Source organism: Hippoglossus hippoglossus, chromosome 9, assembly GCF_009819705.1.
Source record: "Hippoglossus hippoglossus isolate fHipHip1 chromosome 9, fHipHip1.pri, whole genome shotgun sequence".
NCBI classification, from domain to species: Eukaryota; Metazoa; Chordata; class Actinopteri; order Pleuronectiformes; family Pleuronectidae; genus Hippoglossus; species Hippoglossus hippoglossus.
The window spans coordinates 21,526,555-21,545,947 of record NC_047159.1 but is presented as its reverse complement, the minus strand read 5'-3'; the positions used below and the strand labels follow the sequence as shown (position 1 = coordinate 21,545,947).

The window sequence follows — 19,393 nt, the reverse complement described above, 5'->3', positions numbered from 1 at the left end:
ACATAATACAATGTTTTTCATGTATTATGTTTTATGTAAATAAAAAAATGTTTAAACAAGACCTAATAATTGTTGTTGCTAATGACCTTGAACATTAAACACCTAATTTATTCTACCTTTTTAAACAGAATTCAAAAAGTATTTCAGTGGATTTTAGTCAATACAATCTCTGCAATATTTGCCTGCTCCAGTTTTTCTGCAGCTGCACGCCTTCTCCGCTACTGTGAGAAGATAAAATAAATGTACATAAATGTTTCTTGTCCTGTTTTAACATTGGTGCGACTGGTTAAGCTGGTGAGGTAGTTGTGTTTAGATGGTTTGGGATCACTGGCCCGTGTTGTATGTGTGTAAACATGGCAAACGCATTTAAAAACATGTTTACCTGTCATCAGTGCGCAGTCCTGTCTCCCAGGTCCCGTACTGACTGTCAGTCTCATGGACCGGAGTTTCCTGGTCATTTTCCTCCTCTTCGCCACTTTGCTTCTGCTGCACCTGGAGGTGGCAGGGAGAGGGAGAAGAGACGGGGGAGATTATGAATGAATGGGGAGGAATATACAGTAACAGATTCGCTCTGAGAGACACCAGAAAATCTAATCTCGCCTGAAACCAATCTGTAGGTGGCATCAAGCAATCTGACCCCTAATTAAGTTTGGTAAAAGTCTTAATTTGGATCTCCACTAGGCAAAAATAAGTTTAATTGATCGGGGAAAAATTATCATGAATGAGAAAAAGTCAGTAGCTGGTTAATCTGTGTCATCTCTATTAACAGAAGAGTTGTTGCATCCTCTTGAGCTTTAGTAGCCAGCAGTGGTAAGACACATAATGGAAGGTGAAGGGATGAGTTAATGGACACGGGACCAGAGCGGGGACAAAGACGGATGATGGGTGCGTGGGTGATTGAGCGTGTGTTTGCTGTCTACTGAACCATGCCTCTTTTAATGAGCCGGGTACAGAGGACATACTGTCTCCAAACCTCACAGAGCTCAGAGAGGCACGCCTGCGCATGAACCGATAACCCTGGCCTATATAGGAAAAACACAATAGAGAAACCCCTCAGTCCTCAGTCGTTGCCCGAGGGCTGGACACAGAAATGTGATACACCTGGCTCTGTAATTGCCCAGGTTCCTAGACTAGGAGCGCAGTCCACTACCAATGTTTATATGAGCAGTGGTTGAAGATCACAGCTCTCATTCTTAAAGCTTCATGAATGCTATCCTTGTTTTCTTTGTGTATGAGAAAACACAGATAGGAGTCCTGCAAAAAAAGATGTCAGGAGAAACAATGAGACAGAAACAACATTTGAGGTGGAGTGTGACTGTGAGACATTTTAACTGAAGGAGCATAATATATCTGAAGAGAGTGAAGGGGAAAAAAAGAACAGCAGCACAGGGCATCATTCATCAGCTCAGTCTTTCCTGACAGGAAGAAAGAAAACAGAGAACAGTGAGAAGGGCATTCAGCACTGCTCCCCACATCTGAGAGAAAACTCTTGTGCTCAAGTTCATCCTCTTCTCAAGGATTTACAGCACTCACACTTTTCACATTGACATCACAGGGTCAGAGAACTTAGCTTGAAATACACTCACTTCACGGACAACAATGGACAAAAACCCTGAGTTTAAAGCAAAATAGGGGGTGTACATGTATAAAGAATAACCACTTGTCTATTGATCAATTAATCAATTATGGCTCAATTAAACAAGGCAGCTTATTGAAACTGATGTAAGGCCTCCCTCTGACAACAAGCTACAAAATATAATTTTTTTTAAATATTACAAAAGTGATGAAGTTAACACTGTATAAACAACAGTAGATCAATACTTCTAATGCAAGGGGTTATCCATAAATATCACCTGTCACATTTACAGGGAGTCTAAAGCTATAGACAAGTCAAATTTAAGACCTTTTTGATACCATTTGAAAGGAAATTTAAAACCAAACTTGTGATGTAAATATACTTGTTCCATATGAACATTTACGTCTGTTAGGCTCCAGCAACTTGATCCTCATTGTTCCAAGCTAGAAAGACTTTCTACATGCAGCGCAGTTTGCTTCACAAGCACTTCCAGGCACTGGCTTTAACCACCATGAGTACTCGTCATTCTCAAGCTATTTATCGTTAAACTTACATCTACCCATGTTCATAAATGAGCAGGCAGACTGGCTAGAAAAGGATTAGTTAAACGCATAAACTTAACCAGAGAGAGACTGACAACGCAGCGCATACCACAACTACCAATAAGTAACTTACTAAAACTTCTTTGGTCCGGCTGAGTAGAGACATTTTCTTGATATTCTTTTAAAAAGGCCTTTTATTTGTAATATTGAATTTAAGACTTTTAAAGACCAACTGCCGCCAACATTTATAAAAATGTAAATCTAAAGACAGTTAAAGAGAGCGATGACACTCAAAGAAAGATGAGATACAATAATCAGGAATATGTGGCTGTCACCCTGCCAACTTTCTAATTGCTACACAGTGACTTAACTTGGTGGATTGGCAGTTTCAGATCGTTGTAGAAATTGTCAGACACAAGCAATTTTGTAATTCTTTTCAAAGACCATCTGACATTAATTTTATGTGGTCACTGCGGTTTTATCTATTCTCATCTCACTCTTTTCTTCACACAGCTACTGTGGAGAACAAAGGTGATTGGCTAAAATCAAACCACAGAACCCTAACCCACAATTATGGGGCATATGCAGCATACATGTGGATATTTGCCTCCTCTTAACTACAGCAGTTTTTTTTGGCCTTGCTTCTAGTGAGAACCAGCATTAACATATTTGAACGACCCATTGATTAACCTACTTTTTTGCAGCATATTAAGAGCACAAGAGTCTTTATAGGTGATTTAAAGGTCCAGTATGGAGCACCATCTTTGGTTTAGACCCTGCTGTATCATGTCACCTATCTCTCTTCTTACCTGTGACTGTTATCACTGCTGCCAAAATTCATAAAAACATTTTAAAAACAGGCCTTGTAAATATAAAGGCCTGTTTATAAAAATTCCTATCCAATGTGGTGTGTCTGTTACGCAACCTCAACACTCCCAGAACACACCCTCACCTGAACAACACAGAACAGGAACATTGCCTTTGCTGGAACATGTTGAGGAGCAGCGCCACTTTACTGCTTATAGTCACTGCTTATACCTATGGCAGGCTGCTCTAAGCAGAATGAGCCTTGTAGTGGATCTTTAAAAGGTTCCTCCATTACACCAGGTCATTAATCAGTCAGTATAAAAAGATGCTTTTAACAGAACATGAACATTCTCACTTTCTCTTTTGCTATAGACAGTGCATGGTTAAAAACAAAATACTTTTAAGCACTTTGTTCACATTTCTCAGTTGCTCTAGTGAAAGGACACTCACAGGTGTGGGCTATATCATGCACAAACACAGAGAATATGGTTGATGACAAAAGCTTACTGAACCAGCAGGTCCAGGAGCAATGATTTATGGCTTTTCCTTAATAACATGAGCAATATTCAGCTTCCCGCTGACAGGAAGGGTGCGCCGGAGGAAACAACATAACAAAGAGCGGATGAATGGAAGGTTGGAGGAGAGAAAAGGTTGATCACTAAATAGGGTTAAACTGACAACAAGAGAAGGAAGGGGCTGGATCGAGGCCTTGGTAAACTCTTCCCTGATAATGCACTAATGACTGAGCACCACACACAACCCACAACACAGTCACATGGGGCAGAAAGCCAGTGGTTTGTGGATTGCTCCTATAACTCAAGAGCTGAATAGAAAGTGAGTAACTGCATTGCCGTTTCATGAGAAGGAAAGGGCTCTGGTGTTGCATCACAGAGAGTGAACAGCCACTGTAGATATAATAAGTGTGTTTACATGAAGACACAAGTTTACGAATCAGTTTACGCCACTGGTGAGGAATGTGTGTGCATCTGCTCTCAATCAGTGCTGTGGGCTTTCCAGTCAACATGGACAACATGTTTCAATCACACCCTTCAGACCATAAAAATCTGTTAAGATGTTTACATTAGACATGTTATGAGAGCTTTCCTCCCCTTCCAATACAGACTGGACTTTGCATATCGGCCGATATCAAGTACCAATACAAGTGCATTTAAAAATATAAGAATTTATATAATGTATTTTAACAACTGTTTGCCATTAACCCTGTATGGAAGTTTCGATTGTTATTATTGTTGTATGGCCTATTGCTAGCGTTGTAATTGATAACACTAGTACTACCCCTCGAAACTGAAGTTTTGCATACGGTACACGTTGACGTTGTACTCGTGGGACTTTCTAGCATGAAATATTGCCAAATGCTGACATTTTAGCTAGCTTTGGCTAACGCTACAGTATCAGAAATCACTTCTTTGCTGCTCTAAAACAAAACAACATGAATCTTAATGAAAAAAGTCAGTACCTCCCTCTTTCATTTATTATTATTATTATAATAATTGTAGTAATTGCACATTGCTGTTTAAACACAGCCACTACAGCATCAAAAATGTAATGCCCCAATTTTGGTATTCGGCATATTATATAGCATCAAAAAAGCATCTTTCAAACTGTTTAGAAACAGTGTATTTTGATATACTGTATATTTATTGATGGTAACTGCTTTTTAGTTAAGAGGTTGATGAGTCACCTATTGTGTTTTGTAAACTGTGCTAATGTCATTAAAGAAAAAACTAAACAAAAAGATATCAAGCATATTTAAGGAACTGATATCTATGAGTGTGTGCAATTTGGTGCAGCCTGGTTGAAAGGGGACTGTTGGGCCTTGGTGAAAGCATGCCGTCTACAGACTGACATTCTAGTTATAAATGGGATGTGACCATCTCAAAGACTGTTAGACTATAACAGGCATTACAAATACACACATTTAGTCCCAACATCAGACCTACAGTACATCACCACTTTCCGTCCTCTACTCAACTGCTCTAGTCAATCTGGTGAGGGTGGAGTGGGAAAATATACTCTGCATGTACTTGTGCGCACAGCAGTAATCAATATCAATATACTACAGATATTCAAAACAACTGCTCCCACAAGCACTAATCTCATGTCAACAAATGGACATTCTAGCCACAGCTTACATTAAGACATGGTGTGCAGGGCCAAACGAACAGTGCTGTGTTATTCTTTCATTACATAAGTGTTATATACAGCCGATAGCTCAGTTTTGTACAAAGCATCTGCTAAGAACAGAGGGGAAGAATGTAAAAACCTGACTTGGCTTAGGAATTTAGCCCAGAGAGTGCTGGACCTGACTTAAAGGATTATTCTCGTTATTTTCAGTCTGAGGTTTGTTTTTTGTGGATTTTGCCAATATGACGAGTGTTTGAGATCAAATGTTTGACACATGGACGTGTCTCCAATCTGTTCAAAGTGCTGTTGTGCAGTACACACATACAGGGCTAATAGCTGACCCCAAAGCTGATATGAAGATAACACAGCTATACACTACAGTCTGTACATGGTTATAATTAAAGGTTTTAATAGCATATTTAGTCATTTGCATATTTTGTAATACTCATTAACTTCTCAAAAAACTGTTATGTCCTACCATCAGGTCGTACTGGTCCCAAAAAACAAAACAATTCATTCTGATTGGTTTAGCTTGACAATGCTCTTTGAAACTTCAAAATCCCAAATATTATCAAGTCATTGATTTTAAGTCCACCTCTAATAAAATACTAGAGATGTTTCTTTATGTCCCTTTGACTCCTGTTGTTCGTGTCATTTTGGCTGTAAATGTATGTCCACTGATGGGATTATTAAATTTCGCTAAACTTCCTATTAAATATGATCATGTATCATATTATGATACATGATCATATTTATTTTACTGCCTGCAGGGGTCCACCATTCATGACACAGGGTGGGGAATGTCTGAAGTCGAATTAAATATAAATATAAACAGTTGGCAGTTTATATTTATCCAACATCTGATATGACACAAATGCCATGTCAGTACTTAAATGGTATAGAGGTTTGGAAACCTGTCAGCTTACAATGTCATCTGAGATTATAAGGAACTGCGAGCTATCACATGTCAATATCCAACTGTACGTAGTGGCACAGTCGTGGGGGATCATGGAGGACCAGTTCATCTATTCAAACTGAGTTTCAGTAAAAATAAGTTTCTCAAATTAAAAAGCATGAGGATATTAAGAACTGTAAAGTCCTCTGCATAACTGGATATTGACAGTTAGTGTCAAAGCTCAATTGGCTGAATTGCTTTCAGCTGTCATACACACCTACACATTTCCATTTGCTGCTCTAATGGCAGCTGGAGAAACTCTTTACCAAAGAGCACATCAGATCCAAGGAAGAGAAAGTTGTGACAAAAGTAAACCAGCATAAGTAAATTTAGCAGAAGGTGCAGTTTTCCATCTCTGCACTTTCAAACCTGTTTTGATGTTTTTGGGCTCCAAAGGAAATGCGTAACCCCAATGTTCACATCCTCTCATCCATTTACTGGCTACCTGACGGCTTACCATCGACCCAGTGGGGAGACAATTAAGCTGCTCCCGCACACAACAATCACGACTTGTGATATCTAAGACAAACAAAGTCACGTCAACACAAATGACAGCCACATATACGTCAAGAAAGAAAAAAGCTTATCTTTAAGTGTTATGACTCATGAGGTGTTGCACAGCACTTCAGCAAACAGGCGTAAACTAAAGATAGGAACAACTGCTGAAATGTATCCTTACATGGATTTCTACATCTGTCCTTCACATGGAGAACAGAGCAGTTTAGATGTCAGGGTGGAGTCAAGGAGAGACCGGAAACCAAGAAATCACAATGTTCATCTCATCAAGAGATTCAATGTTACGGCTGTAAAATTAATAGCAATATAATAAAAGTTCAAATTACATATCAATACTAAATATAATGCTTATGCATTGTGAAAGTACAGTGAGGATGTATGGTACATAATTGATCTATATCTGATTTATAAAATATTTTGCTTTTTATCAAGTGTTGGTCACTCTCTGCTCATAAATAAGAGTTTGACACCACAACCTTCACTAAGGAGAAACAAAATTAATAAAATTTGACATTCATCATGATAATTATTGATATTGACTGATAAACATTTTTGATATAATTTTTGGCCACACAATCCAGCTCTAGTCCTAGTATTATCACTAATAACACAATAGGTAGGTGACGTGCTGGTCCTGAAGAGCTAGAATAACGGCTTTGCTCAACAAATAGAGACAAACAAGGAATGATTTACATTGTGCCAATGACAATATAAGACTGAGATGTGGTGAAAGTATAGACAGAGATATTCGAGAAGCAGCAGGGGCTGTGCAAAACCAGGCAGATGGATAAGTTCTTGACGTGTTTGGCAAGAGACCAAATAGCTGATGAGGGAGCAGCTGTTAACACAGTGACAATAAAACAGTGGTTGGACATTTCTGAAAAATTAGTTGAATTCCACAATATTTAACTCAAACTGATGTGAAAGTTCTACAGCTGAGCATATACAGGAGTAACAGCAATGACCGACTCTATTGATCAGTAATGAACCTCAAAGGTGGCTGGTGAATATGTATGATTATTGTTTTAATCTGGTATCAACAGTGGAAGCTGATACCAGTGCTTCCCTGTACTTTAAATGTGTGTGTTGTCTTACAGCAGTGGGCGTGTTGGGTGCGGTGCGCCTGCGTAGGGACAGACGTTGCTGGCTGCGCAGTGAGAACCTGCGGATGGACTCCCTGCTACGGGAGGCCAGGGAACGCAGGGAGTTGGTTCTCTTGAAGTCCCCAGTCCCGTCCTCTCCCCTGCCTCCCCTCTCCGCTGGGTTGGATAAAAAGCCGAGTGCCCCGTGCAGGGAGCGACGGACATTTCCCACCCATCCTGACACCTGAGACTGAGCCACCGACAGCTTGTCCCCCAGATACTCCATCACCAGCCACTACTTGCAAGACCTGGTGTGCTAGAATAGAGTCTGTGAACTGAGCTGTGACTCCTGTTATCACAGCAGAGGGAAAGCATTAGAGTCTAGTTCTGCTGAAAGGTGGTGGTCCGGGGACAGTGCCCTAGGTATTCACTGATGTGTGTTGCTGGGTCAATACTGCAGCAACGAGGAAGGTGACACAGAGAAAAACAACGCAGCTCAGCTGATTTTGATGTGGCGATGTTGGTGGCGTCTGCAGCACAGACAACGCCAGTCAGTCACTGACCGTTACAGGACTGAGCCGCTCTTCGGTTTCACTCCTAAATGGTCTTTCTGCAGTGCAGTCCCACTGGAGCCATCAGGACTCTGTTTCAACTCATCACTGTCAAGGCTCCAGGATGTCGGCCCTAAGTTAATTGTGAAGCTTTCTAATGTCAATTTCAATGCACACACTAATGCTAGCTATGATACGCCTGGCAAAACACCTAAAAGGGCATGTAAAGGTTACGTAAGGCCAGCACTTTCTATTAGATATGCAGGGTACTACTCTCTGAGAGAGGCTGGAAAACTGCTGCGCTGTCTACTAACATGTTTCTCAGCCATGTTTCTCGGACCCAAAGCACAACAACCAAGAGCAATATTAATAGAATCACATCCGCAACCTGCTCTTTTAGTTTGGCACAACATTCAGTTATGTGTTACCAACATATAGCCCGACTTTGCTACAGTTATTACAACTGGATTTTCAACAACACTCTGTGACCCCCCTAGGCAAATCCTCCAGGTGTGAGCTTGTCTGATCCCAGCCTCAATCAGACTGGCAGTACTTCCAGGTATGGCGTTGATGCGTCTCTTCCAAAAAAAAGGGCCCGGGTTAAAAGTTGAGAAATCCATCTATCCAACGAGGCCACATCCCCATGGTGCGTGGTACTACGTTACCTTCTGGCTCAAAGCTGAGAGGAGAAATGGTGCAAGACAGCTGGTGGCACAAGGAAAGCTGTTGTAGTCATTCGTATTCCATGAGGAAAACCAGAGGGAAACCACAGCAAAGCAAACCAGAGCTAACAGGAGAGAGTCCTGTGGTGGACAAGTCAAATCCACAGGAGAAAAAAAAGACAGACGGAGAAAAATTGTTACTCTCCCTGTCTCCTGCTGCAGGTACAGGCAGGTAGGAGAAAATGCGTCAGCAGTGCTGCTCACTGTATTACAGCGCTAGGACTCACAGTCAAGGAGAAACTGGGTGGAGAGAGGGAGTGTGGAACAGAGTCAGGGAGAGTGAGAGCGAGAGAATGGGAGGTCCCTGATTCAGAGCGGGAGGGAGAGAGGGGAGGGTTGATATATGTTCTGCGGTGCTCTGTCGCTCCAGCCTGAATCCGTTGCAGGGCAAGACAGAGAAGTGTCACAGCTGGAGCAGAGACGCAGTGGAGACAAATGAGGAGGGAGGGATGTCACTTCATCCAAAACAGACAGAGACAACTATATAGAGAAAGTGAGGATGATATGATAAGATAGGAATGAGAAAAACTAAAAATAGATTGATTAGATGTGCATGAGAGACAAGAGTGAAAAGACAGGTGTGACTCCCAGGATGAAAATAGACTCTAATGTCAACCAGTTTGTTAACACAATGCAGCCAAAAGCAAGAATCACAACAGGCTTCAGTCAAGGTTTATTCAAATCAGTCGGACTCATGCAAACAGCAACACATGCTACCAACTTAAACATGTCTGAGTTGTATGGTGCCAGTGAGCTGGTGGCCTAAATAAAGCCACAGTGGGCGACTCCAGACACACTTCAGAGAGTTGACCTCAGAGCAAACTGGGACAGAGGGGCTTCATAAAAGCTGGATCCCTGTCCACATATGCCCCCTGCAGGTAATCTGATTATCTTTTCTGTGAAGTGTTAAATGCGAGTCTGCGGTGAGGTTGTGCGTTTCCAACAGCACACAAAAGACTTATCTCACATTCTCCTCAGCTTGACAACCATCGTCTCTTCCTGAGTAATCTGACCTTCAAGGACGAGCTAAATTAGCCTCGGCTAAAAAGCTAAAAAATAACAGGAATATTATTATTTTCCTGAAACATGTGGTACCAAAACTGTAATTGCTTTATCAATATTCCCTCTTCTCAACTTAATTATCAAGATAACAAAATACTCAAAATTACAGCTGAAGCAATTAATTATCTAACTGGGCATTCTTTATAATATTTATTGATTATTATATTCTATAATAAGTAAATTTATAACATTTAAGTCCTCTGTTCGGATAAATATTTGCTGGTTCTGGCTTCTCAATGATTTACAGCATCTTTTCATTTTATACAATTGTAAATGTAAAAATGTTTGGTTTTGAACTGCTGTTTGGATAAGACAAGCAAAAAAAGATCCCAGTGGCCCCAATAATAATAATAATAATAAAATATTATAGACTAATCCCAAAACAAAATGTCAGACTACCTGATCATGAAAATATACGTTAGCAATTTTTTAAATCACATAAACGTTATTTCCTACCAACATGAAAACATTAAATTTTGTCATATATGAGAAGTAGTTCTGTAATGTTGGTGATTTTCTCAAATTTTATAAACGGTTTAAAACTAGACAGAAAGAAGAAAAATATCTACTCTCCCTTATTTTCCTAACACTCCTCCTCCTGAGCGTCATCTACTGGAAGTGACTCACGGCTGCTCAACACTTCCCTTGTTCTTCTGACCTCATCAGTCTCTGTGGAGGCCCTGCTACAAACCGACCAGCATCCACACATAAGAGGTGAAACAGCATGTAGCTATAGTACATACAGAATACTGTTAATGATCGCTACATACATTCAGTGTGTTAAATAAGAGGATGTATACATCTTAGAGAGAAAGATCTGTAATAGGAGAGTAGTGCTGTCACTTACCCAGAGGCAGTGTGGAGTCAAGCAGCATGACCACATGTAAAACACAGCTCTCAGCCCAGTGCCCATCTCTGCTCTGCCCCGCTCGCCAGCCTCAGACCCTCTGACTTCCCCCAATGATGTCACCACAAAACTATTATCTCATCTATGTCAGCCTGAGGATGCACCAACCACTAAATATAATGTGGGGAAATAAATCAGATCTCATATCTGCCCACTCGTTATAATCTGGTACTATCACATTTCAGGGATAGTCTTTCACCTGGTCCAAAATATAAAAATTTGAATGGCTACTTCGGGTAGAGGTACCACTATTGAGCCTGGAAAAAATTGATAACTTGTCATTTTTTCTTTTAAAATGTTCTTATTCTTCCAAATCATTTCTTTGTTTCTGCTGTTATATATGATAATAGATTGAAAAGCTTTAGGTATTGGATCATTAGGATGTAATCTCAGCTTCAAGATATAGTGACAAACTATATTGATAGTAATTGACTGTTAAAATTACTGTTAGTTTAAGCTCTGTGTGTTATCAACGTGGTATTTTCAATGATCTAATTTTAAAAAAGCAATTTATTAAGTTATGTTAAAACAAATCTATGAGCTATGCGAACATGGTGCATGTCTTTTACAATGAATTACAATGAAAAATAATTCACACACTTTTCATGCAGCTCAAGAATCACATACAGCACATGTGATACAGAGATGGATGAAATATACTGAGAGGTGCAAACACACAAATTTTACCCAAGGATATGAGGTTGTCATAATTTGCCTTGACACCCAAGAGTCACATCAGCAGACTGAAACACAACCACTAGATGGCAGTAGTCACCTTTGAACTCATGGTGAAAGAATCCGAGCCCTGTGTCATGGCACCGTGCAATTATAAGACACAATATACTGTTCTCCTGGGTTCAGTGTGCAGGCCTTCAACCGGGAACTGCAATTACAGTCTCGATGACAAAGAGCCGACTGAACCCAACCCTGTACAGCTGATAAACACAGACTGGATGTGCTTGAATTCATATAATACATGAGTGTGTCTAGTTGCAAATATGCAGACAAACTTTGGTTTACCGATGTCAAAAAGAAAAAGCAGACCTGAACTACAAGGCTAAGAGCTGGAAAAGGCAGGTGTTTACAAGCAGCACAGAGGATCACAGTCACACAAATATTACGTGTCTGCGCTGCTGCAGGACACATGATCATTACGAGCCATTTCACTTCACAGGTTTCCCTGAGCCATGCTGACAGGTGTCTAATAAATGAGCAGTAAGGGCAAGTACTCATTAACCATTTATCTAATCCAATCCTGAAATACAGGCCTGAGAAGCTGCTCGGCCGCCACTTCCCTAGAGCGTGACGTGGGATGGGTGGAGGTGAGTCTAGCAGGCCATGCCATCAACATTAGTCACAGACTCTTTACTACTTTTACACGGCGGCGTTCTGCTGTCAACCATCAGCCAACTGACTGCATTCCACTTTTACCTACTGTCTGTCTACAAAGCACGAGACACACACACACACACACACACACACACACACACACACACACACACACACACACACACACACACACACACACACACACACACACACACACACACACACACACACACACACACACACACAGGTAAATGGTCTGTATTTATACAGCGTTTTCTAGTCTTGATGGCCGCTCAAAGCACTTTACAATACAGTTTGCCTTTCACAAACACATTCATACAGAGCATCTATTAGCAGCAGGTATAAGCAGCACAAATCGTACCACTAACCTTTAACCAGGACCTCAAAAATGATGTTTTACCTTAATAGGACATTGCTACACACACACATACACATACCTCCGTCTCCACAAAGCTGTGTGAGAAACAGTCCAAATGAAAAGAGTGACTGTAACAATGGACTCAGCCAGTCATCAATCTGATGATCTTAATTCTCACTTCTTGGTTACTGGTTTCCTGGAACGCAGTATTAGTATAGCAGCAGCTGAGCTGCAGCCTGACTCACCCAGCTGTGGCGGTCCTGCTCTCTGTGTGAGCTGCGGCTCCTCATCCTGGAAAGGCTTCCCTCCACAGTGCTGAATGAAGGAGCAGATCGTCTTGACACGCTGCGAGACCGCATCCTGCTCAACTCCTAACAACACAAAAGGGACCAACATGAACTCCTCATCACATTAACCTGATACCATGATGCTGAAGTGTCTTGTTAATCTGTGAGAGAAATTAATTACCACATTATCATTTTTTAATGACCTAACTTGTATTTTTTTGGCTTGTGCGAGGAGGGTGTGAGTTTGTTGTTGATGGGTTTATTTTCTCAGCAATTTAGATACAGTGTACGTGCAAGTTGGACACCTATTTTTAAACCATTACAGGGAAATAACTGGGAGAGCCACAGTATGCATGCTCTTCCACGTGCTTACAAAGAAACAAACAGATGATTAAGTCCTCATAGGATTAGAAGTAAGGTCAATAAATCAGTATGGATTATGGATTTCTCTATTATTAAATGTAGAACACAAACAATTACTTTTGGGGGGCTGATACTGATATCAAGGAATAAAAAAAATTGTGATATCAAAATATCATCCGATACATATATTAAAAAAAATCATGGCAATGATACTAAGAACTTGTTATCAAACCATATTTTATATTGTATACAATTAAAAATTCAATTTATTTTAACCATGAACTTTATTATAAATAACTATAATAAAAATATAATCCAAATACAACCAAATATATAAAAGGTATTACTAAGTATTTTTAAAAGTCTTTTTTATGTAAATGTTAACATAAATGCGCATCAATTATTTCATTGTTTAACTCTAAAATAAAAGTTTTCATATATTTCGGAAGCATAAACACATACTTGTATGTCTGTATGAGGCTCATATCAGAAGATCTTTGTCGTTTTATGACAATTTTCAATCATTTTAATCTATTCGTATATACAGTACATAGCATATAAAACATTTATGAATTATAAATGTTGTGTGAACATTTGAATTATATGTTGCTGAGTGCGACCAGTGTACTTGGGACAGACTTGTTTCAGTTATTTGTTATTCAAATGTTTATTCTGAGAGAGAACAAAGCTTTATCACTATACTGTCAAACACGTTTGTCATCCGGTATTGACCATTTGAATTCTACTTTCTTGCAGTTCAACTTATGACATTTCTTACCAATTTCAGACAGGAATAATGGCACATGTGTAATTTTGGTGTGTGTTAAAATACTACTACTACATTCTCTCCCATTCATAACTAATTGTAACAGCTAAAGAATATTAGCGCCACTGCACTTAGGCGCATTACTCTCCGCAGGTCAACAAGTGACTCTGCTCCTCTGATGTTTTCTAATCACTCACACTTAGAACTGATCTTTATAAAAACCTGCTGAATTCAGATTTATGTACCTGGATAAACGGGGGATTGCTTCATTCTGCAACAATGAAGTTAAGACACAGTGCTGGGTCATAGTCTGAGGGAAGAACTTATCTTCTGTCTGCAGCTATGGTCTGAAGGAGTATGAGTGTGTGTGTGTGTGTGTCTGCTCATCTCCATCCCTCTTCAAACAAGCTGATGATTACATGTATTTAGTTATTAATTGATGATGTCGGATCATGACTCTGGATCGTTCCGGTCACATTAACCCTGATGTCCTGACTGTGCACGTCATGTTACGTCTTGTGTTGTGTAGCAGGTTTAACATGTGTCTCATAAACTCTAGAGAGAATCAATCAAACACAAAGTAAACGTCAGTCCTTTACGTGTCCTAATAACTTGTGTAAAGTGAGCGTCGGTCAGAGGGGGAGTGAGGAGGAAGCAGACTCCGACAGGAGACTCTGACACAGGACGACTGGACCTTTAATGTGCGTCTGTCCTGATCCTGAAGCAGCAGTGGTATAATTATTCAGCGGTGGAAAACCGCTAAAACAATGAACGTAGCGGAAAACATGAATCGATTATGTTCGATATGTTGATTGAACTTTATCATAATCTACCTCTTTGATTCAGTTATAAATCTATTTATTGGTTCATAATAGGTTATTTCCAGATTCCATTTTCGTTTTTTTCACATCTATGCAGCAACAAGCCTATTTTGAATTTGTATCCTTTTTGCTGTATTACTTTTATAAAGAGAAAAATAAGACTCATGACTTAAAGTTCCTTATTCATATGATTGGATTTGCCTCTGTTGTAGTTATTAGTGAGCCAAGATGCTTAAAGGTGAAAACAGAAGCTAATTTAAATTGTCAACCTTGACACAGATAAAATAAAAAAAGATTTCAACAGATCAAAACTCCTAGAAAATAGTGTCAGTCTGTCATGGATCTCGTAGACTCACCTTGGAATCCTGTGACCTCGTCTGGCTCCACACCTCCCCCCTGCTGTCTTGAGGCTGTAGCTCTGTGGCGAACCATATCTGATTTGCGGGGGCGCTGCTGTTGTTGACTCCACCAGCAGAGCTCCCAGCTTTGGTGTCTGTGCTGGGAACAGGGTCCAAGTACTGTGGCTCATCCACCAGGGCAGACAAGGGCCTCTGAGGAGTCAGGAGCCGTTCCTCCTGCCTGAGGAGGAGTTGCTCTGGGCTGAGTATGTTGGAATGTTTTCTGGGTTCAGCCACAGGCTTGTCCACAGACATCTCGACGGGCCGCAGCTCCCATGGATCCTGAGGAGATGCTGTCCATACTGGGCTGGAGAAACCCACTGAAGTCTGTGGTGGCACCTTCCAGCTAACATCTCTCTCAGGTGTTGGCTGTATCCTCCAGCCAACCCCAGCATCCACTCCCTGAAGAGCAGGTACAGGAAACAGGTCTTTACTGGGGGACGGCTGGTTTTGGGATGTGAAAGTGTCGGCAGGTTTGTAAGACTCTTCAACTCTCAGAGACGGCTCTTTCCATCTTGTTGCAAGGTCACTGCGATGAGAAGCAGGCCTGGGAAACTGTTCATTTCGTTGCACAGAGTCCAGATCCAACACTTTAGGCCTGAGAGGTGCCAACCTCACACGCTCCTGCTCCTCTTTCTTCTGCTTCTCTTTTAGTCGCTGCCTCTCTGCTTCTTGCTGTTTGGCTATCTGTCTCATTTTCTCTGCCTCCTCCCTTTCCATCTTCTCCCTCAGTCTGCATTTTTCAAACTCCAAAATCTGTTGTCTGTCCTGCTCTGCCTGTTTTTGCTTTTCAAACTCAAAGAGCCTTCTTCTCTCCATCTCCATAAGTCTATCCAACTCTTCTCTCCTCTGCCTTTCCCTCTCCAGCTCTCGTTGTCTGGACCTCTGGTTTTCTAATTCCTGCCTCTCAATGTCTAGTTGTCTCTGTCTCTCTAGCTCTCTCTGCTTTTCCCTCTCCCTCTCCATCTCTTTCTGATGCTCCTTCTCCAGCTCTCTTTGTCTTTCCCTTTCTTTATCAAGCTCTCTCAGTCTCAACATCTCCTGCTCAAGTGCCATCTGTTTTCTTTTCTCTGCCTCTTCTCTCTCCATCTTCTCTCGAAGTCTCTGCTTCTCGAGCTCTATTAGCTGCTGCCTCTCCTTTTCTTTCTGCTTCTGTTTTTGAAACTCTAAGAGCTGCTGTCTCGTCAGCTCCTCCATTTTCTGTTTCTCCTTTTGGATTTCGAGCAACTGTCTCTCCTTGTCCAGCTCTCTCTGCCTCTCTTCCTCCCTTTGTCTTTGCCTCTCCTGCTCACGCTGTCTCTCCCTTTCCTGTTCTCGCTGTTTCTCTCTTTCAATCTCCCGCTCCCTTTCCAATTCTCTACGTTTTTCTTTGTCAAGTTGCCGTTGCCTCTCTCTTTCCAGTTCTCTTTGTCTCTCTCTTTCCAATTCTTGAAGTTGCTGTTTTTCAAGTTCTATCTGCCTCTGCCTTTCCAGTGCTCGTTGCTTCTTCTCAAACTCTTTTTTCTCCTTCTCGAAGGCTTTCTGTCTTTGCCTTTCAAATTCTCTTTGCATCTCTCGCTCCTTCATTCGTGCAAATTCTAAATGTGCTTGTTTCTCTAGTTCAAGCTGTCTCTGTTTTTCCCTTTCAAGTTCTTTAATTTTACCTTTGTGTTTTTCTGTATCCTGTTTCTTTCCAACCATTATTTCCTCTGTTGCCTGTCCGTCCAATGCTGGTCTAATCTCCCTGTGTGGCATGTGGCTCCTCATCAGCTCTTCAACTTGATCTTGAGAGGTTTTTCCAAAAGCTTCCTCTAATGATGGATTCCTCCTAACGGGAAGGATCTTCCCTTGAGAGCCCCCAAGTGCAGACCTCACAGAGAAATCATCAAATGGCATAGCAATGTCCCCCATATTTGCTCCTGCATCTACAGGAGAAACTGGCTCCTGCATTTGTCCAGTCAAAGCAAAGTAGGTCGCCCTGGGTTTCTGCTGTTCTTCTGCCTGCAGTATTTTCAAACGTTTAGGTGCTGCAGCCACTTCCTCCTGCTCGGCATCTCTGCGCCTCTCTTTATCCAAAGCCACCTCTCCTTCCCTTTGTGATTCGTTTTGCATCTCTCTCTCCGTGCCTGCGTCCTGCTCGTGGCCTGTAGTAGTCCACTTTGGCAAAGCTCCTACTCTCAGAATTCGTGGCTGCTGATCGGGCGTCACTGACAAAGTTGGTTCTGCTTGTGCCGTGCCAGTTCTCTCTGCTACCGGCCGGCTTCCTTCTGAGCGCCTGGAGCGTAACGTCATGGCCTTATCTTCCCACTGAGCTGATGGGATGTTCTCACTCACTGCCCTGTTCTCTTCAATAGCCTGCACCGTGTCAAAGGCGTGTAGCACCCGCAGAGGACTCGACGGAGACACTTGTTCTTTATAGTTGGCAGTGACCAGAGTTCCCTCGTCCTCACCATTTCCTCTCTTTGATGACAGGCTGCTGAGCGAATCCTTGAGCTTGTTTGCAGGCTCGCCCTCATCCACCATCAGCACACTGTGCCTCTCCACAACATTTTCAAACAAGGATGCCCGTACTGTCTGCACTTCACCGCTGGGACCACTTTCCTTGGAAGAAGCATCAAGCATCTGTCCTGCCTCAGGCCATTCAGGCATGGAGACGTTTGTGAGCTGCTCTTGAGAATCTTTAAAATCCACAAAAGTCATGTGGTCGCTGGGTTCTGGAGTGAACTCTTCATTCTGAGAAAATAAAGATATATATCGAGAATTGTTGCTGACAGCAAACTTGCAACTGGTTGTCAGTTTGTTTAATTAACAATCATCATTTAAACACTATAAAATAATAAATGAGGCTTATGAAAAAATAAAAGCTTTAAACATCAAATCTGAACTGAAACACTTTTCACTACAAAACCAGACATGAGAGCTAGTGAAGCTTGACAACAGCACAGGAGAAAATACAGCAAACAAAGTTTACATCACTGAGTGAACAGAACTGAAATGATATCCCCTTGTTCTGGCTTGGCCTCATAACAGTGGGTGTGGCGCAGAGGTGGTAATCAAAGCCTCTCTGTGTTAACCTTTTCCAGGGATCTCCTCTCTGCGTGTTTCATAACCAGCAGCCACCGGGGATGTTTAATGTGCAGGCAGTCTTAGGTTTCACAGCTTTGTACATCTGTGGCAGTGACATTTCAAATTTTTTTTTTCAATGCCCCATTTCCCCTAGGAACATTTTCCTCCCAGTGCAGACAGACAGGGATCGATTGCAAATGTAAACACTCCTTTTGGTGCGTATAAGGTGTCATTTTACAGGGGCTACGTTTACATGGACACCAATATTGCGATATTAACTTGATTGAGCCAATTGTCTGAATGAGCCATGTAAACAGCATTCTTTGATTACCTTAATTCAAATTAGTTCGGAATAAGCAATCATCAAATTAAGACATGTGAAGTATTCCGACTTTAGTCACATCATGTAGACATGTGTACATCTGAATAGAATTATAACCTGAATATGTTCACAGGATTTTGGGACATCGCCATAAAACACTCAATCGACTGCTTGATGGAGTTGTACCTTTAGAAAAATTTGAGGATAGTCTAGAGCAGTGGTTCTCAAATGGGGGTACATGTACCCCTGGGGGTACGTGAAGGCACTCCAGGGGGTACGTGAGATTTTTTTTAAATAGATTTTAAATTAGCATCCATTCAAAAATCCTTTAAAAATAGTTATTTAATAAGTGTTTAATAAATCAGACACTGATGGCACAGCGCTGTGTATTACATCTTTTTTTCAACCAAAAATGCTTTGCGCTGGTTAGGGGGTACTTGGCTGAAAATATATTTCACAGGGGGTACATCACTGAAAAAAGGTTGAGAACCACTGGTCTAGAGGATAGTGTTTCCCAGCACTGCACCACAGCAGTTTTTTATTGTAATTCTCATTTGCCTGCTGAAAATAGAATGAGCCCAATAGAAACCAGTTCCTAAAAGGCTTAGTCCCTCTCTTACCCTCCTCTGAGGATCTCTGATGATCTCATGGTGGTCTGTTGCCTCACTGAGGGGAACACTGCCAAGGTCGGGTGACCTCTCGGATGAAAACCTGATGAACATACATCACACGAGACAAAAGCCATGCATGACAATGGGATTCCCGGACAAAGACATTGGGACAAAAGCAAACTGAGGAGAAATCAGGAGCATCTCATA

General features: G+C 41.3%; 1 protein-coding gene across 2 annotated transcripts in view; it reads right to left on the bottom strand.

Moving 5' to 3' along the window:
• si:ch73-138n13.1 (calponin homology domain-containing protein DDB_G0272472) overlaps positions 1 to 19,393 on the bottom strand; it is a 28,133-nt gene that overhangs the window by 4,234 nt on the left and 4,506 nt on the right. For both annotated transcript variants that reach the window (XM_034595267.1, XM_034595266.1), the window contains exons 4-7: positions 19,196 to 19,286; positions 15,167 to 17,920; positions 12,819 to 12,944; positions 383 to 492 (exon numbers count right to left, since the gene is read on the bottom strand). In XM_034595267.1, the coding sequence (XP_034451158.1) occupies positions 383 to 492; positions 12,819 to 12,944; positions 15,167 to 17,920; positions 19,196 to 19,286 (3,081 nt within the window). The remainder of the gene's footprint in view (positions 1 to 382; positions 493 to 12,818; positions 12,945 to 15,166; positions 17,921 to 19,195; positions 19,287 to 19,393) is intronic.